The following is a 21,218-nucleotide window of genomic DNA, read 5'->3' on the forward strand; positions in this document are numbered from 1 at the left end:
TCTTATTTTTGGTCTGAAATAAAGACCTGTCTATGGTGCTGTCTTACAATTTTTTTAAAGTCATCAGTCTCAGAAACAGGATCTAAAGATACAAATGGGAACTTACGGCATAGTTTTCATTTCCTGCTTTTGGATAACTGGTCCTACTACTTAAGCTCAACTGGTTCTACTACTTAAGCTCATTAAATGCATAACCCATATGACTTGCTTCATAGATCCTCTTTGGTCCACAGGCCATTGTCTTAGAAGAGAGGGAAGAGCTCTCAAATGCTGTGTCACTTGAGGAACTCAATGGAATAATGGCATACCGATCTGATCTAGAAAATTTGGATGAAGATGGATATACTCAATTACAGTTCAGCTCGAGACCTGTGTCCTCAGAGAAAGGTATTTTTTTCTTTCTGCCTTCCACATTTTCATTCTCATCAACTAAAAAACTTAACCAAGTGGAGAGAATTTGAAAGACTTGTGAATGTAAGGGTTTTATTAATATACATATATTATTTTTCAAAAAACGTTTACTTTTTAGAACAGTTTTAGATTTAAAGACAAATTGCAAAAACAGTACAAAGTTCAGAAAACCTTTTAAAATATTAGTACATTAGAACATTAATATAAGTGTTTTAAAAGGTTTTACAAAGTAACTGAAGATAAGACTTTTCTTGTAGCAACCATTCAATGACTAATTATTCATATTTAAATTAATTATGAGGATGATAGAAAGTACAATATCTGTTCTACAGAAATAGATCAGCAGCGAGGAACTGGTAATAAGTATGATAAGCTGCAAAGATGAAAGAATTTCAATAAGAGTGACTAGTTCGATAGAAGTAAATTGTAGAATAGAGGTCAAGAAAACTGAAAGAAGTATATACATAAACCATATCAACATATTAGAGATAAGAAAGAGAAGAATGAAAAGATGGAAGATAGGTGAGAGATAAAAACAAACTTGTGGTTTTGTGGAAAAGGCCAAAGGGAAGTTGGAAGTTATAGGCTTTAGAATACTGAATCTGATTTTTTTTGTGTATGTGTGTAAGAGCTTGATTTGGATTTTTTTAAAAAACAAAAGGAATTTTTTTGTAAACCAGTGAAGAAAAATATATGTGTTAGATGAAAAGGTCCTATTAGTAACACATGAGTCTTAAAAAAAATGTGAAAGAAGTGGAATTTGGAGAAGAGCAATAAAAGAAGAGCATTGTTCTTCCATTTAGTCTCCTCCATAATTCTCCTAATCTGACAATTCTCTGAAGTGCTCTTAACTACTTATTCTTAGTCAGAGGCAAAACTATATTCTTAGAGGGGTGATGCTGACATAAAATGAGTTCCCTATTGTCAAGAAAAGGATTATTCACGGGGTTTGACATCAGAATTTGCTTTCTTCTGCTTTCTGGCCATTCACGTTGCACAATTATTTTGCTCTCACTGCTTACACAATTCTTTTTGGGGGCAACATGTTGGGGAAGAGTGGAAAAACTGGATGATGCAAGAGGTAGGGAGGTAGGTGTGTGTTCATGCATATGTGTAGACACACAGTGAATTACCTATAATCTGCTAGTAGTCTCTAAACTAGGTGCTTTTCCATGTGTTAGCTTGCTTAATTCCCACAAATTATTCTTTGAAATAGTATTACTTCATTTTTCCCAAAGAGAAATTTTTTGAAAAAGAAGTAATTTGCCCAAAGTCATGCAACACCTATATAAAAAGGGAAGATCACCTGTAGCAATCACTATTGAATGAATGGGATTTCAGGAATCCTGATAATGTCAAAACTTATAGATATTAATGTGGGGCTGAAATTAAGAGTGCATAGTTATAAAGGCACGGTGCTCAAATTACAATTCCAGAACTCAAAGAGATATGCTAAAGGTGAGTAAAAAATTAGACTAATCCCAGATGACTAGATAATTAGGATACCAGTGATTAATGATTCATTTCAGAATTTGCCAGATTTGGATGAATTGTAGAGTTGAAGTGTACCACAAGCCATCATCTTATTTCTTTATAAAAAAATATGTTTCTCCCCTAGCCAGTTTTTTTCTTAGTGATTAGAGTATCAGCCTGCAGACTGAATGGTCCTGGGTTCAACACCAGTCAAGGGCACAGCCTGAGTTGTGGGCTCAGTCCCCAGTGGAGGGTATGAAGGAGGGAGCAAATCAATGATTCTCTTTTATCATTGATATTTCTATCTCTCCCTTTCCCTTCCTTTCTAAAATATAAAAAATAAATAAAATATGTGTCTATTGATTTCAGGGAAAGGAAAGCAGTGGAATAGAGAGATAAAAACATTAATAAGGAAAGAGAATCATCTATTGCCTGCCTGTTGCATGCCCCCTACTGGGGATTGAGCCAGGAGGCATTTGCCTTGCCTGGGAATTGAACCATGATCTCCTGGTTCATAGGTTGATGCTCAACCACTGAGTCACACTGGCCAGGCATCTTATTTCTTCATCCAATCCCTGTTCCCTCTGTCTCCATTAGGACCTTGTGCTGCATCTCTTTCTTGGCGTTCCATTGCTGTGACTTTGGGAATCCTATGCTTGGTAATACTGGTGATAGCCATAATCCTGGGTACGGGTGAGTACTACTGTAGGAGATTAACAGCAACATATATTTAACAAGCATTTATAATGTGCCAGGCATGTTTTTAAAAGCTTGACATGCATAAAGTAATTTAGTCTATATATTAACCCTAATTGGTGCTATTAATCCTCATTTTATTTATAAAGGAAGTAAGAGTCTGGGAGGCTATTTTACTTTTTTTTTTTTTTAAACGCATTTTATTGATTTTTTACAGAGAGAAAGAGAGAGGGATAGAGAGTTAGAAACACCGATGAGAGAGAATCATCAATCAGTTGCCTCTCGCACATCCCCTACATGCCCTTGACAGGAATCGAACCAGGGACCTTTCAGTCCGCAGGCCAACACTCTATCCACTGAGCCAAACCAGTTTCAGCCTTTTACTTTTTAAGGATCATAAACTGGTTAGTGGTAGGACCATGATTAGGAATTTGGGCAATGTGTCTAAAAAGCTCATACTCTGAACTACATTGCTTCACTATCTCCCTGGTTTCAAAGCTGTGGAATTTCTGGAACAACCTAATGAAAGGAAACCTGTGGAAGTGAAGAATAAAGTACAAAGTGATGCTATCTTTCTAATAAAATAAATTCCCTAACAAGACTATAAGCTATTCTGATACCTCATGATTTAAGAAAACTGTTTTATATCTCATCTTTAATAGAAATGCTGTTGGGTAACAGCAGAAATTACCTGAGGCACTTACTAAGTACTTAGTAGATATTTTGTAATGGATGAATAAATCCCCTTAGATTTTATACCTCATGCATTCTGTTGTCAATAAGGTACTATTTTGCCTTCAGAGAGTATTTATTAGATTATTTAATTATCAAGTGGTTATCGAGTACAGTCTACTTTATAGGTACTGGGCAGGTTCTCAAGTAGCTCTCATTTTAAAAAATTAAAAAAAAGAAAGATAGAAGATTTGTTATTATTTCAAATTTATCATAGCTCCAATTGACTTTATTCTATGTGCTTCTTTATATTTAATACTCTCTCTTCTTCTCTGCTTTATTTTTCCTTTTTTTTTTACTATTCCACCTTCATGGAAGTTGTTTTCCTCCCAACAATTTAATCTGTCTATCATCTATTTATCTACCAGCTATCAATCTTTACCTCTGCTTCAGCAATGTGTTATCTGTTTATTGTTAATAAAAAATGTATTTCTTTCCTTGGTTCGTATGGCCCAGTTGGTTGAAGTGTCGTCTCATGGGCCAAAGGGTCACTGTCGGTTCCCAGTCAGAGTACAGGCCCAGATTACAGGTTCCATTCCTTGTCTGGGCATGTGTGAGAGGCAAATGATCAAAGCTTCTTGCATCAACATTTCTCTCTCTCTCCTTTTTCCTTTCTTTCTAAAATTAGTAAAACAAACAACAACAAAAACCCATATCCTTGGGTGATGATTGAAAAAAAAAGTATCTCTCTGGCCATCATCAGTCTGCTGTCTATATCTACAAATCTGTTTCTATTTTACTTGTTCATGTATTTTGTTCTTTAGATTCCATATATGCTGTAAGTGGTATGGTATTGGTCTTTACCTGTCTGACTTACTTCATTTAACATAATATCTTCTAAGATTTCATTCTTTTTTATGGCTTAGTCATATTTCATATATGACTAAGAAATATATATATATATATATATATATATATATATATATATAGAGAGAGAGAGAGAGAGAGAGAGAGAGAGAGAGAGAGAGAGAGAGAGAGAGAACAGAGAGAAGGGGGAGTGTCTATTGATGGTTGCTTGGGTTGTTTCCATATTTCCATATTTTGGCTATTATAAATAAAACTATAGTGAACACAGGATGCATACATTCTTTTGAATTAGTCTTTATATTATAATAAACATATGGATTTTGGAGTTTAAATTTTCAAACATAGTAGAATGATCCTTTTGTCACTATTGTTGGCATATAAAGGTATTTGGAGATCCAATTCAGGAAGCAACTCATTGAAGAATGACAATTTTCCATCAAGAAATAAAGAGAACCACAATCAACCCACACAATCATCTTTAGAAGAGACTGTGGATTCTCCCAAGGCTCTCACAACCACAGGCAAGGGCAAACTTAAATAGTTAATGGAATTCTTGATTCAGGAGGGTTAATTATTGGTGTTCTGGCCTGGAAGGGTTGGGGGAGAGAACATTTTTACATGCAGTGATTGTGCATTCAAAGAAAGTACACATCAGTATTATCTCAGTCTAAAATGCCCCTGTCATATAAAGAAGTTATATCATAACTATCCATGTACTTGGCTGAAGTTCTAAGTTGGATCCCCTCCTCCCCCAAATCAGTAACTCATTTATCCCTGTCTATGTGTTTAGGCCACAGGAGATTTTATAATTTGAAATATATTATTTGCCTTTGGGGAACTGACATTTTACAGTGATATAGTAAGAATAAAAAATAGCACATCAGAAAGGAAAAAGGCAAACATGTAGAGATAAAGTAAAGAAGGAAACATGTTGGCAAGAATTAAGAGGCTAAATGACACATATATAGAAGAGATAGAACTAATAGATATGTTCCTGAAAACTCTAGTTAAATTAATTTTTTTATCGCACAATTTCACTACAATTTTATATACATTTAATCTTCTAATTGTATCATAATTGAATATGACAACACTTTTACTTCAATTTTCCTTCTGTGTACCCATCCTTCCTCATGATTTGTATCAAGTAGCTAATATTATGAAACATCAATAATCTGTAGTAATGTGAATAACTGTTCTTATACTTTTTTTCATTTGGAAATTTGCCTTCTGAAATGGATCTCACACCTGTAAAAAAGTTAGCATGAAATTACCATATACCTCATGATTTATTTTAAGAATTATGAAGAAAGGGAGTTCCTAGCTGAATTTGAAGGAATGATGGATAAGAAATAAAGGAAGATTGACTGTCTAAAACACTTTTATAATTAATTCATTTTTAAATTTTAAATGAATGGGGAAATTTTAATATGTCCTATTTTGTAAAGTCATATTCTTATAGTTTGAATTGAAATGGAAATATTTTGATGGCGAATCATTAATTATTTATTGTGGCCTCAGGATGCATGGTACTTGCACCACATCAATGTTATCTTCTATTTCCAGGAGTTCTTTCCAGCTCTTGTCCCCCTAACTGGATTGCACACGAGAGTAGCTGTTACCTATTTGGCATATCATTGAATTCTTGGAATGAAAATAAAAGACAGTGCTCTCAACTGGACTCTTATCTCCTGAAGATAGACAGTTCAAAAGAGTTGGTAAGTATAGATTTCAGTTATAATTATCTGTAGTCTATATTGAGCAGAAAAATAGAGATAGATTCCAGGTAATTATAATCTTCCTTAAGAAAAACTGATATTGCCGGAACCAGTTTGGCTCAATGGATAGAGCGTCGGCTTGGGGACTGAAGGGTCCCAGGTTCGATTCGGGTCAAGGGCATGTGCCTTGGTTGCAGGCATGTCCCCAGTGGGGGGTGTGCAGGAGGCAGCTGATCGATAACTCTCTCTCAACGATGTTTCTGGCTCTCTCTCTCTCTCCCTTCCTCTCTGTACAAAATCAATAAAATATATTTAAAAAAAAAAAAAAAAAGAAAAACTGATATTGAAGGAGAACCAAGATGGTGGCATAGGTAAACACCTATACTTGCTGCCTCTAACAATCACATCAAAATTACAACTAAAAGGCAGAACAACTACCACCCAGAACTGCAGGAAAGCTGGCTGAGTGGAAGTTCCACAAATAGAGAGATGAAGAAAGCTCATTGAGACTGGTAAGAGGTATAGAGCTGTGTTTCCCAAACTTCTCTCATGATGAGAATCACCTGGTGGAGTTGTTAAAACACAGATTCCTGAATCCCAACTAAGAAGTGCTAAACTAGAATTTTTGAGAACATATAGGTAAAATTGCATACCTAACTTAGTGCTCTGTATATAACATCTGTCTTAGAGCACTAGTTAAGTATACAATTTTACCTATATGTTCCCAAAAATTCTAGTTTAGCACTTCTTAGTTGGGATTCAGGAATCTGTGTTTTAACAACTCCACCAGGTGATTCTCATCATGAGAGAAGTTTGGGAAACACTGGTATAGAGGCATAGAAAGTGCTGGCACCTGGATGTGCTGCTCTTTTAATCAGGAGGGAGATACAAGCTCCCACTTGCTCTGAATTCCAGTTCCAGGTGAGACTCTGGGAGACCCAGACACATATGGGGAGAAACTGGACTGTCTGGCATCAGGACAGGAACATGAGGGCGACTTTCTCTCATAAGTACTCACAGCAATCATTGTTCCTGCATAGGGACATGGGATGCAGAGACCTGGGAATCTTTCCAGTGCAGGGTTGACTGGTAGCCATTGTTATTTGCTCTGCCCTGTTGATTTTCAGAGACCTGGCCACACCCAATTTACAACCCCACCCAAGCTATGGGCATGAGCTTTTGAATATAAATGGCTTGTCCTTTATCTGCCTAAAACCTGTCAAACTACAGCTGGGTTAGAGAGCCCCAGAGCTCCCAAAAGAAGGCCCAAGGCCTGGCAGTAGCAGCTGGCCTTGCTTCACAGCTGGACCTCATCTGGGCACTTCCAAAGCAAATACAAAGAGGAGGAATCTGCAGATGTCTCTGTAGCTCCTGCTGGGTGGCCCCAGACAGTGGCTAACCTTACACCTCCTTGGAGATCCAAGAGCCAGTGTACCCAGTGATCAGAGTGAGACCATACTGGATTACAACTCTTCACATCCATAAGAGACACACTCAAAGGGCAGATTTGGTGAGCACCAAAGCCCCACTGAAGCAAGTCCTGCCCCATATGGGTGTCTCCTGCACAATAGATCTTCCAGTGTAGACACATCTGGTCATCATAGCCAATTGGCCTTAAGGTCAGTTCCTTCCAGTGAAACTAACAGCAATCAAGGATTAACTACAGCAAGACTCTGCAAACAGCCCACAAAGGGGTGCACCAAGAGTGTCCACCTCACGTGACTGAGGAGGCTGAGCTACTGGGCCCTATAGAACACCTACCACACAAGGCCACTCTTTCAACTCAAGGAAACTTATCAGCTACATGGGAGGCAACTGATCAATGTTTCTCTCTGTCTCTTTTTTCTAAAGTCAATAAAAAATATTCCTGGCTGAGTATTTTTTTAAAAGTTAAATATTTGGTATTGACAGCAAATGTGATAAGAATTCAGAGGTGGAACTTGCAACTCATCATGAATGAAGTTGAGGACTAAGATGGTCTATAGGAAGGATTAGTAATCAGGAAACATTCTACACTATGAATTTAAACAAATTAAATGAAATGACTGAAGAAATAGGCCTTTTGAGACACTCAGAGGTACTCAAGAATTGGCACTTCTCTCAAGGTTGATGCCAGTGTACACATGCATCCTTCACCAAGGTGACTCACGATGTCTATAAGAACATCTCTCTGTCTTTCTATCTCTATCATCTCTGTTTATCTCTCTCTTCTTGACATGTATTTGTGTTTATGTTTCCCTACAGGAATTTATAACAAAGCAAGTGTCTTCCCAACCTGATAACTCATTTTGGATAGGGCTCTCTCGCGCTCAGGCTGAAGGACCATGGCTCTGGGAGGATGGCTCAAAGTTCTCTCCTAACTTGTAAGTATTTAGAGCAGTGATTCTCAACCTTCCTAATGCCGTGACCCTTTAATACAGTTCTTCATGTTGTGCTGAACCCCAACCATAAAATTATTTTTATTGCTACTTCATAACTGTAATTTTGCTACTGTTATGAACCATTATGTACATATCTATATTTTCTGGTGGTTTTAGGTGACCCCTGTGAAAGGGTCGTTTGACCCTCAAAGAGGTCGCGACCCACAGGTTGAGAACCGCTGACCTCGAGAGACAAATTCTCATACCCTTTCTTAGAAAGGGAAGGACATATCAAGCAGTTAAGAATCTGACTTGCCTCTTCTACCCAGTTCCCATCCCATCCCAGGCCTTTACCACCCTATTGTCTATGTCCATGGGCAATGCATATCTATATATAAATAAAAGGAGTTTGATCATTCGCTATGATGTGAACTGACCACCAGGGGGTAGCGCAGAATGAAGGAAGGCCCTGGCCTGCAGCTGGCAGCCAGCAGGCAGCAGCCAGCAACTGGTGAAGGAAGGCCCCAATTGGCCCTGATCACCCGCCAGGCCTAGGGATCCTACCTGTGCATGAATTTCTTTCACCAGGCCTCTGGTATGCATATAAATTCTTTGGTTAATCTTTTTCTGCCACCCCCACTTCCCTCTCAGAGATTACAGATATAAATTAAATCTTATGGTATTTGTCTTTTTCTGTCCGACTTATTTTACTTAGTATAATATGCTCAAGATCCATCCATGTTGTCACAACTTATAAGATTTCAATTTTGTAAATTTTTTTAATTTTATTTATTTTTTTATTAAATTATTATCTGTGTACATATTTTAACATTGCCCTCCCCTCATATATACCCTCCCTCCCCAGAGTTTTGTATCCATTGGTTGTACTTATATGAATGTATACAAGTCCTTCGGTTGATCTCTTATCTCCCCCAGATCTCCCTACCCTCCCTGCTGTAATTTGACAGTCTGCTTGTTGCTTTACTGTCTTTATATCTGACTTTTGGTTCATCAGTTTATAATGTTCTTTAATATCCATAAATGAGTGAGGTCATCTGGTATTTCTCTTTCATTGACTGGCTTATTTCACTCAGCATGGTGTTCTCCAATTCTATCCAGGTTGCTGCAAATGATGAGAATTCCTTCTTTTTTACGGCAGCATAGTATTCCATTGTGTAGATGTACCATGGTTTTTTGATCCAATCATCTGCTGATGGGCACCTAGGCTGTTTCCAGATTCTAGCTATTGTAGATTGTGCTGCTATGAACATAGGGGTGCATATATTCTTTCTGATTGGTGTTTCTAGTTTCTTGGGATATATTCCTAGAAGTGGGATTACTGGGTCCAATGGGAGTTCCATTTTCAGTTTTTTGAGGAAACTCCATACTGTCCTCCACCAGTCTGCATTCCCACCAGGAGTGCATGAGGGTTCCTTTTTCTCTGAAACCTCGCCAACACTTGTCGTTTGTTGATTTGTTGATGTTGGCTATTCTGACAGGTGTGAGATGGTATTGCATTGTTGTTTTGATTTGCATCTCTCGGATAATTAGTGACTTTGAGCATTTTTTTTCATGTGCCTCTTGGCCTTCCTTCTGTCTTCTTTTCAAAATATTCTATTTAGGTCCATTGCCCATTTTTTAATTGGATCATTCATTTTCCTTTTATTTAGTTCTATAAGCTGTCTATAGATGTTGGAGATTAAACCTTTATCAGTGGTAACATTTGCATCGATCTGCAGACTGAAAGATCCCAGGTTCGATTCTGGTCAAGGGCATGTACCTTAGTTGTGGGCACATCCCCAGTCCTATACAGTGGGCTTTCTTGTTGTTTTGTTGATGGTTTCTTTTGCTGTAAAAAAAGCTTTTCATTTTGATGTAGTCCCATTTGTTTATTTTCTCTTTAGCTTTCATTGCCCTTGGGGAAGTATCAGTGAAGAAGTTCTTTTGGCATATGTGGATGCCTGTGGATGCCTCTAGTATTTTTATGGTTTCCCGACTTATGTTTAAGTCCTGTATCCATTTTGAGTTTATTTTTGTGTATGGTGTAAGTTGGTAATCTAGTTTCATTCTTTTGCATGTATCTGTCCAATTTTCCCAACACCATTTATTGAAGAGACTGTCTTGACTCCATTGTATATTTGTGCCTCCTTTGTCAAATATAGTGATTTTCTTTTTCTTCATAGTGATTTGGGTTGATATCTGGGTTCTCAATTCTATTCCATTGATCTATATGTCTGTTTTTGTGCCAGTACTTCTAACAGCTTGAAGTCTGGTATTGAGATCCCTCATACTTTACTCTTCTTTCTCAGCATTGCTGTGGCTATTTGGGGTCTTTTATTGTTCCAAATGAACTTTTGGAGAGTTCTTTCTAGGTCAGTGAAATATGCCATTGGTATTTTAATGGGGAGTGCACTGAACCTATAGATTGCTTTAGAAAGTATGGACATTTTGATGATGTTGATTCTACCAATCCATGAACATGGTATGTTCTTCCACCTGTTTACATCTTCCTCTATCTCTTTTTTTCAGTGTCATGTAGTTTTCCGCATATAGGTCTTTTACTTCCTTAGTTAAGTTTATTCCTAGGTATCTTAATTTTTTTGGTGCGATGGTAAATGGAAATGCTTTTTTAGTCTCTGTTTCTATAAGTTCACTGTTGGTATATAGAAATGCCATAGATTTCTTGGCGTTAATTTTGTATCCTGCTACATTGTCAAATTTATTTATTAAGTCAATTAGTTTTTTAATGGAGTCTTTTGGGTTTTTTTATATACAATATCATGTCGTCTGCAAATAAGGATAACTTTACTTCTTCTTTTCCAATTTGGATGCCTTTTATTTCCTCTTCTTGTCTAATTGCAATGGTAGTACTTCCAGTACTATGTCAAAGAGGAGTGGCAATAGTGGGCATCCCTGTCTTGTTCCTGTTCTTAGAGGGAATGGTTTTAGTTTTTGCCCATTGAGTATGATGTTGGCTGTGGGTTTATCATATATAGCTTTTATTATGTTGAGGTATGATCCTTGTACTCCCACCTTGTTGAGAGTTTTTATCAGGAAAGGCTGTTGGATTTTATCAAATGCTTTTTCTGCATCAATTGATATGACTATATGATTTTTATCTTTCAATTTGTTTATGTGATGTATCACGTTTATTGCCTTGTGGATATTGTACCATCCTTGCATTCCTGGAATAAATCCTACTTGGTCATGGTGTATGATCTTTGGGATGCTCTGCTGGAGCCGATTTGCTAGAATTTTGTTGAGGATTTTGGCATCTATGTTCATGAGGGATATTGGCCTGTAATTCTCTTTCATTGAGTTGTCTTTATCTGGTTTTGGTATTAGGGTGATGCTGGCTTCATAGAAGGAGTTTGGAAGTGTTCCTTCCTCTTGAATTTTTTGAAATAGTCTGAGGAGGATAGGTTTTAGTTCTTCCTTGAATGTTTGGTAAAACTCTCCTGTGAAGCCATCTGACCCTGGGCTTTTGTTTGCTGGAAGCTTTTTCTTTAATTTTCTTTTTCTTTCTTTCTTTCTTTTTTTTGATATATTTTTATTGATTTTTTACAGAGAGGAAGAGAGAGGGCTAGAGAGTTAGAAACATCTATGAGAGAGAATCATCGATCAACTGCCTCTTGCACATCCCCTACTGGGGATGTGCCCGCAACTAAGGTACATGCCCTTGACCGGAATCGAACCCGGGACCTTTCAGTCTGCAGACCGATGCTCTATCCACTGAGCCATACCAGTTTCGGCATGCTGGAAGCTTTTTGATGATTGCTTCAATTTCTTCCCAAGTTACTTTTCTATCGAGATTTTTAGATTCTTCCTGATTGAGTTTTGGAAGGTTGTATTTTTCTAGGAATATGTCCATTTCCTCCAGGTTGTTCAGTTTGTTGGAATAGAGTTGTTCGTAGTATTTTGTAACAATCCTTTGTATTTCGGTGGCTCTGTTGTTATTTCACCTCTTTCGTGTCTGATTTTGTTTATTTGAGTCCTCTCTCTTTTTTTCTTGGTTAGCCAGGCTAGAGGTTCATCTATCTTGTTTATCCTCTCAAAGAACCAGCTCTTGGTTTTGTTTATCTTATGTATTGTTTCTTTGGTCTCTATGTCGTTTATCTCCGCTCTGATTTTTGTTATTTCCTTCCTTCTGGTTACACTGGGCTTTTCTTGTTGCTCTTTTTCTAACAGATTTCAATTTTTTTATGACCAAGTAATATAGTATTGGATATATGTAGCACTTCTTTTTTATCTTATCATCTGTTGATGGGCACTTGGGCTGCTTCAATATCTTGGTTATTGTAAATAACACTGCAATGCACATAGGGGTGTATATATCTTTTGGAATTAGTGCTTTAGATTTCTTTGAATAAATTCCCAGAAGTAGAATTGCTGGGTTATAAGGTAGTTCTATTTTTTAAAATGTATTTTTATAAATTTCAGAGAGGAAGCATGAGGGATAGAGAGATAGAAACATCAATGATGGGAGAGAATCACTGATTGGCCACTTCCCACATGCCCCACACTGGGGGGGTTGAACCCACAACCCAGGCATGTGCCCTGACCAGGGATTGAAGCATGATCCTCCAGTTCATAGGTCAATGCTCAACCATTGAACAACACTACCAGGGCATAAGGTAGTTTTATTTTTAATTTTTGAGGAATCTCCATAGTAGTTGCACCAATCTGCATTCTCACCAACAATGCATGAGGGGTCTCTTTCCTCCATATCCTCACCAACACTTGTTGTTTGTTGATTATTGATTGTAGCTATTCTGACAGGTGTGAGGTGGTATCTCATAGTGGTTTTAATTGCATTTCTCTGATGGTTAGTGATTTTGAGCATCTTTTCATATATCTATTAGCCATCTGTATGTTCTCTTTGGAGAAATGCGTATTCTGATCCTCTGCCCACATTTTTTTTTTCTTGTTTACTTTTTTAAAATTTATTATGTTATATGAGTTCTTTATAAATTTTGGATATTAACCTCTTACCAGATGCATCATTGGCAAATACCTTCTCAGGATTGGTAAATTGCCTTTTCATTTTCTTGATTTTTTTTTCTGTGTAAAGAATCTTTTAGTTTAATGTAATCCCATTTGTTTATTCTTTCTTTTGTCCCCTTTGCCTACTGAGATATCCTATATAATAAAAGCCTAATATATAAGTGTCCAATCGGCTGGTCAACCAATCAAAGCATAATATGCTAATGATATGCTAAAGCTGCTCAACCATTCACTATGATGTGCACTGACCACTAGGGGGCAGATGCTCTGACTGGTAGGTTAGCTTGTTGCTGGGGTCTGGCCCATCAGGACTGAGCGAGACTGGCCAGACATGCCCTGGAGCCTTCCCACAACTCCTCCCCAGCTGGCTAACCTTCCATGTCCCTTCCTGGCCCTGATTGTGCACCAGTGAGGTCCCTCAGACTGGCCTGAAATCTCTTGCAATCTGGGACCCCTCGGGGGATGTCAGAGAGCCAGTTTCAGCCCAATCCCATAGGCGAGGCCAAGAGACCCCACTGGTGACACAAATTCATGCACCAAGCCTCTCATATTAGAAATAATGCTTTTTTATTAAAATCAAAAGAGGGGTTCCAAATTAATATTTTGATACATTACTATGCCTTGGTTTTTTGGGTGGCTGTAATTTAATCTAGGTCTGTCCATATCCAAACAAACCTCTTGGATGTCAAGTTAGATTTTTGGAGAACACTGGTCAGATTTCTCCCAGAGGCCTTAATCAAAATTGTTTCATGCCTTTAGCCTAGGCCTTTTAACTGAAGAATTCTCTCAATCCTCCATGCACAAGGCCAAGGGGAGACAGAAAGGCAAGATGATGAGTATCAGATTACAGTTTTTACCTTGTGGCTCAGTGATGTCCTGGTAGCTTGAGTAATTAGTACTGCTCGTTCAGGAGACTGAAGAGCAAATAGAGCAGAGTCATACTACTTACCCAGGGTAGTTCATGTAATTGTCTGACATTGTATTCTTTTATTTTTTTTTTTTTACATTGTATTCTAATACAATTCTGTTTTAGGATGCATTGTTTTATATATATTGATATTGATATATTGATTTTTTTTCTCCCTTTCTTTAAATGGCTTTTGCTATCTTTGATTCCTCATTCAGTTCTTGATCCCTTTCAGCAATAACTCTTTTACTTGGTCTACTCACCAATATACCCAATAATAATTTCACTTAACTGTTGCTTTATTTGATAAATATACTTCTAGGATAGAGTTTGAGAGATAAGCAAAGAACTGCTTAGAGAATATTGTTTTGTCTGAAGCTTTATTTAATTTTATGCAAAGTAGTACTATTTCTTAAAATCATAAGCAGACGTTTAGAAAAATTAAACAAAATAAATAAAAACAAAAACATATAAACAGACCCATTACCCATCAATTGGTGAGGGGATAAAAAAGCTGTGGTAGGCCCCTAGCTGGCTTGGCTCAGTGGATAGAACATCAGCCTGCAGTCTGAATGGTTGTGGGTTCGATCCCTTAGTCCTGGTCCAGGAATGTGCAGGAGCCAACCAATTGTCATGTCTCTCTCACTTCAATGCTTCTTGCTCTCTGTCTCCCTCTCTCCCTTCCATTCTCTCTAAAAATCAATGGAAAATATCTTCTAGTGAAGATTAACAACAAAAAGTTGTGGAATATTTACACACTACAATACTAGTCTGCCATACAAAAGAAGGAAATCTTACTTTTTGTGACAGCATGAATGGACCTGTAGAGAACTGTGCTAAGTGAAATAAAGTTGTCAGAAAAAGACAAATACCATATGAGTGCATTCACATGTGGAATATAATCAACAAAATTAATTAACAAACAAAATAGAAGCAGACTCATAGGTAATGAGAACAAACTGAGAGCTGTCAGAGGTGAAAGGGGTTGGGGAGCTGGGTGAAAAAAGTTAAGGGATTAAGCAAAACAAAAGAAACAAACAAATGAAGAGGTGGAATAAAGCAAAAGGGGGGATAAATGGTGGTGGAAAGAAACTTGACTTTGGGTGGTGAGTGCACAATGCAGTATGCCGATGATATTTTATAGAATTGTACATTTGCAACCTGTATGGTTTCATTAACCAATGTGACCCCAATAAATTAAATTTTTAAAAAGTTCAGTCACTTTAATATCTTACCTAGGGACCTGGTGCATGAATTCATGCATAGGTACGGTCCCTCGGCCTGGCTGGTGATCCAGGTCTCCTGGGGGGCTAGCCGGCCGTGGGAGGGACCATGGGAGGTTGGCTGTGGGAGTTAACTGACCACCAAGGGGCAGCTCCTGTGTTGAGTGTCTGCCCCCTGGTGGTCAGTGCACATCATAGCAACTGTTTGACCAGTTCTGATCATTCTGGTTGTTCAGATGTAATGGTTGCTTAGGCTTAGATAAATAGATAGATAGATAGATAGATAGATAGATAGATAGATAGATAGATGAAAGATGGATAATGAAGGATATGTTACCATCTGAGAACTAACACAATCTAAATTCAAGTCTCCTTTTCCAATAAATGTAGACACTTAAGAACTCTTTTTACTAATATCCTCAACGATTTATTTCAGCATTGTGTGAATAGCAGTCTGCGTTCTTTATGTTTGTTCTGATTATCTCATTGCACTTTATTTTAATAGGTTTCAAATCAGAAGCACAGTTACCCAGGAAAACTCATCCCACAATTGTGTATGGATTCACGTGTCAATAATTTATGACCAGCATTGTAGTATGCCCTCATATGGTATTTGTGAGAAGAACTTGGCGAAATAATGATGTGGGTGTTGACAGAGTGAAGTATATAAGCCTAGAGGCCCAGTGCATGAAATCATGTGAGTGTAGGGTTCATAGGCTTAGCCTGTGATCAGGGCCATCTTCCGCATGCTCTCCAGTCCCCAGTCTCGCCCTGTTGCCTCCACCCACCCCGGGTCTAGGTTGGCCGGGCGATTAATTTGGGTGTGCAGGCTGGGGCAGGGACCAAGAGGTCTGCCTTCATCCCTCTTGCCAGTCCCCAGTCCTGCCCTACTGCCACCCACCCTGGTTCCTCGTTAGCCATCAAGTGATCTGAGCCTGCGGGCTGGAAGGAGGGACTGAAAGGTGGTCAATGCACCTCATAGCGACTGGTCAATCAGTTGTTCTGGTCATTACACTGTTATGGTTGCTGGCCTTTTTATTATAGATGGTAGTAAGGAGGGAAGAAACCAAACACAAATGAGAGAGATTTGAGGTCAAAATAAATGCTGGAAATATCTAAAGAGCTCAGCCAACCTTAATCTTAGCTGAGATACAGGATGGATAGAGTGTGATTTCTGTACATTAACTCAATTGGTAGTCCAGTATTATGTTCTAATGGAGCTAGTATAGCATAACTTGGATCTTTATTTTACAATTGACCTGGCATTTACCTAGGATTAATCAGAATTCTTTGGTGTTTCAGGAGATCTTAATTTCTGACTGTAACAAAGTAATTCTTATCCTTAAAAAGTGCTTTATACTTTACCAAATGATCCCGCTGGTAATCTTATACCCACCTGGAACCATACATAGTTATTACAGTATTATTGACTCTATTTCCCATGCTGTATTCTACATCTCCAGGATTATTTTGTAATTATCAATTTGTACTTATTAATCCTTCACCTTTTTCACCCAGCCCTCCACCCCCTTCCCATCTATCAACCATCAGACTGTTCTTTGTATGTATGAGCTTGTTTCTGTTTTGTTTATTTTGTGCTTTTGATTAAACATACAAATAAAATAATTTGGTATTTGTATTTCTCTGACTTATTTCACTTAACATAATATGCTCAAGGTCCATCCCTATTGTTTCAAATGGTAAGATTTCATTTAAAAAATATATTTTATTGATTTCTTACAGAGAGGAAGAGAGAGGGATAGAGAGTTAGAAACATCAATGAAAGAGAATCATCGATCAGCTGCCTCCTGCACACCCCACTGGGGATGTGCCCTCAACCAAGGCACATACCCTTGACCGGAATAGAACCTGGGACCCTTCAGTCTGCAGGCCGACGCTCTATCCACTGAGCCAAACCTGTTTTGGCAGATTTCATTTTTTATAGCCAAGTAATATTCCATTGCTTATGTACCACCTCTTTTTAATCCAATCATCTATTGATGGACACTTAGGTTGCTTCCATATCTTGGTTATTGTAAATAATGCTGCAGTACACATAGGGATGCATATACCTTTTGGAATTAGTGTTTTGGATTTCTTTGAATAAATTCCCAGAAATAGAATTTCTGGGTCATAATGTACTTTATTATTTTTTAAAGATATTTTTATAGATTTCAGAGAGGAAGGGAAAGGAAGAGAAAGATAGATACATCATGCCGAAATCAGTTTGGCTCAGTGGATAGAGCATCGGCCTGCGGACTGAAGGGTCCCAGGTTCGATTCTGGTCAAGGTACCTTAGTTGCGGGCACATCCCCAGTAGGAGGTATGCAAGAGGCAGCTGATTGATGATTCTCTCTCATCGATGTTTCTAACTCTCTATCCCTCTCTCTTCCTCTCTGTAAAAAATCAATAAAATATATTTAAAAGAAAAAAAGAAAGACAGAAACATCAATGATGAGAGTAAATCATAGATCAGCTGCCTCCTGCATGCCCCTGACTGGAGATTGAGCCTGCAACCCAGGCACGTGCCCTTGACTGGAATCAAACTGAGGACCCTTCAGTCCACAAACCAACACTCTACCCACTGAGCCAAACCAGCTAGGGCAAGGTAGTTATATTTTTAATTTTTGAGGTGTTTAACCACAGAGCAGAATTTGCCTCTGTAGGGTCTGGTGCTTGCTTAGACCACCCTTTGGATGTGCCATTTGTGGTGCTAATCAGGTGGTGCTCTGCTGTGGTCTGAAGTTGGCCAATGGGAGTGTTGTTTCTGAGGCCTCTTGGGAGAGCCTCTGGTGCAGGCCAATGCCAGATACTGCCTATGACTGGCCTGGGTATAATCGCTAGGGGCCACTAAGTGATAGGTCTTGGTAGCTGCCTCTGCTGGACCTGGATTTACATGGGAAAATGCACAATGTGAGGCCAGCTTCCACCAGTGACGTAGGGTAGGGCAGCATAGGTCACAAGGCACCTTGAGATAAGCTGCTGTGTCTGTTGCTTATAAGGCTTGCCTTTGAAAAGGCCTGGAGTGGTATGCAAGTTGGACGAAGCAGGGTCTCTGGGAGTCACGAGGGTAGGATGAATCATGTTTACCAGGTTCATCTAGATTGAGATTTGGTGCTCTTGCTGAGCCTGAGGCCACTCATCAAATGTCACAGTGTACACTGAGGCCAGTCACCCACTGCCTGGGGCCTACAGACCTTTGTGGTGGGTTGGAGACCCAGGGAGTCAACAGGTTGGAGCAAGTTTACCAGATTCAGATTCATGTGGAGGAGGGCTCCCTCACCCTAAAGCCACACAGCTCAGTTATCTTCCTGTATGTCTCTGGTACTCTCTGAGCTGGACTGGAATTCCTGGAGAGTTTTGTATGTATAGGTGTGCATTTTTAAAAAATATATTTTTATTTATTTCAAAGAGGATGGGAGAGGGAGAGACAACTAGAAACATCAATGATGAGAGAGAATCATTGATCGCTGCCTCCTGTATGCCCCACACTGGGGATCGAACAGAACCTGGGCATGTGCCCTGATCGAGAATCAAACTGTGGCCTACTGGTTCATAGGTTGACACTCAACCACTGAGCAACACTGGCTGGGCAATTGCAGTAATTTTAAAAATAGTTTCCCAGAATCCACCTTGTCCTCTGTTTATTTTCAGACATACCAGAGTGATTCCATTAAATTTAAAGCAAAGCATATCAGCCTTCTACAAAAACTCTATGATGTCTCATATATCTCAGAGTGAAAAAAATAAAAATAAAAGGCAAAAAACCTTTAAATTGTCCATAAGACAATCACTGTGGACTACTTTATTCTTTTGAGTCAAGCTATTTTTTTCTCTAAACTCATTCTTTAGGACGCTGATTTTTTTTATTGTTTCTCAACTAGAGCTGGCATACTTTCCCCTCATACCTATTTAGCTCCCTGTTCTCTTTAGCTAACTGTTACCCTAGAAATTTCCAGGTTTCTCATTTAAGTCTACAAAAAATATCATTTTCTTAATGTGGCTGACTCTCCTTCATTTAAAATTAGCAACCCTCCTTCCTGTATATTCCTGATCTCCCTTTATCCTCCATATATTTTTCATAACTCTTATCAGAATCTAGTAAGCTAGATTATTATTTTCTTGTATATCATCTGCTTTTCTCCAAAGGATGTAGGTTCTAAAAGGAAAGATAATTTTATTTTATACTGATATGTCTCAGATAATAGTACCTGCAATCAAAGAATATTTTTGTCATTGTTAAAAAAAATAATTTAAAGACAAGTAGTAAAATGCTAATGTATACAGTTGGGCAACAATTGCCAAAGATCTATGTGACTAACTGAAGTTTGGAAAATAGTTTTCATTGACATTTCATTAGAATCGTAATTATCAACATCTCCTTAATGTATATTTTTCAGGCCGCTGTTTTGATTTCTAATATTCATCTTTCTGCTTCATTCTCATTTGTGCTTCACTTACCATTTCCTTCAAATTTTTTTATTGCCTTCTCTTCTATAACCTTTTCTAATATATCAACCCAATGAAAATTACCAAATGATTTTTGATTTCCTACTTTTTACAAGGCATTATGCAAGAGAAAGGTCTTTTTACATTTGCTTTATTTAGAATAACTCAGTAAACAATACATAGGTTGAGATGCATGATGAATCCACAATATATAATTTCTGACCCATCCCTCATAGAGGTTGGTGACCCTAATCCAAGCATTTTCCACACCCTATATTTAGTGTGCTTAATTTAGCCAAGCTATCACCTCCAAATATAGATATATATTAGTAGAATAATATAATTCTACTAGTGGCCTGATGGACAAAATTCGTGCATAGGGGGGAGGAGGGAAGGGTGTCCCTCACTCAGCCTGGCCTGCACCCTCTCCAATCTGGGACCCCTCGGGGGCTTTCCAACTGCCCATTTAGGGATCGGGCCTAAATCGCCAGTTGGATATCCCTTTCACAATCCGGGACCACTAGCTCCTAATTGCTCACCTGCCTGCCTGATCACCCCAACCACACTGCCTGCCATCCTGATTACCCTCAAGTTCCCCCCTCCAATCTGATCACCCTTAACTGCCCCCTTTTCTGGCCTGCTCGACCCCAACTGCCCCCCTCTGCCGACCTGCTCACCCCTAATGGCCTCTGCCTCAGCCCCACCACCATGGCTTTGTCTGGAAGGACATCCAGAAGTTTCTCCCAGTCTAATTAACATATTACCCTTTTATTAGTATAGATTATACTGATTTGGGAAGAATTTTTGGACACTATCTAAAACAAACTTCTCATTTCCTTCTCAGCTCAGGAAATGTAGGCACGAATTGTCACTAGCTTCCTAAAGTCACAGGTAGTTAGTAACAATTCTAAAAGTCTTTACTTCCAGGAAATTGTGTTCATTATCATGATGCACCATGTGATATAAAATGTTAAATTGAGTCTTCATATTGAAAGAAGAAAGATTATTGAATTGAAGTGACAACCAGAAAGTTCGTTCTTTCTTTCTTTCTTTTTTTCTTTCTTTCTTTCTTTCTTTCTTTCTTTCTTTCTTTCTTTCTTTCTTTCTTTCTTTCTTTCTTTCCTTCCTTCTTATTTCCTTTATTTTATTTTATTAATTCTTACCCGAGGATATGTTTAGAAAGAGGAAGAGAGAGAAAGAGAGAGAGAGAGAGAGAGAGAGAGATCTTAATCTGTTGCTTCTCTTATGTGCCCTGACTGGGGATTGAATCCACAACATTTTAGTGTGTGGGACAACACTCCAACCAACTATGCCACCCATTCAGGGCCAAAAAGTGCTTTTAAGGCTAATTCTGTCACTAAGCAGCTATGTGACTTTAGAGCAATTTCTCACCTAGCTGGGCTTTAATCTCCCTTTTATAAAATAAAAGAATGGAATC

At 38.4% G+C, this 21,218-nt stretch overlaps 1 protein-coding gene across 2 annotated transcripts; it reads left to right on the forward strand.

Moving 5' to 3' along the window:
* The first annotated feature begins 145 nt into the window (after positions 1 to 145).
* On the forward strand, positions 146 to 16,969 carry CLEC7A (C-type lectin domain containing 7A). Of its 2 annotated transcripts, XM_084876695.1 has the most exons (6): positions 177 to 387; positions 2,482 to 2,577; positions 4,503 to 4,640; positions 5,686 to 5,837; positions 8,082 to 8,200; positions 15,837 to 16,969. In XM_084876695.1, exons 1-6 carry the CDS (start codon positions 300 to 302, stop codon positions 15,967 to 15,969), a joined length of 726 nt encoding a protein of 241 aa, XP_084732821.1. In that variant the 5' UTR covers positions 177 to 299; the 3' UTR covers positions 15,970 to 16,969. The 2 variants fall into 2 exon arrangements, with proteins under 2 accessions (XP_084732822.1, XP_084732821.1); XM_084876696.1 differs by lacking the exon at positions 4,503 to 4,640 and having other exon boundaries at positions 146 to 387.
* The last annotated feature ends 4,249 nt before the right edge of the window (positions 16,970 to 21,218 follow it).

The sequence above is a fragment of the Pipistrellus hanaki genome (assembly GCF_964339955.1).
Source record: "Pipistrellus hanaki genome assembly, chromosome: 3".
Taxonomy (NCBI): Eukaryota; Metazoa; Chordata; class Mammalia; order Chiroptera; family Vespertilionidae; genus Pipistrellus; species Pipistrellus hanaki.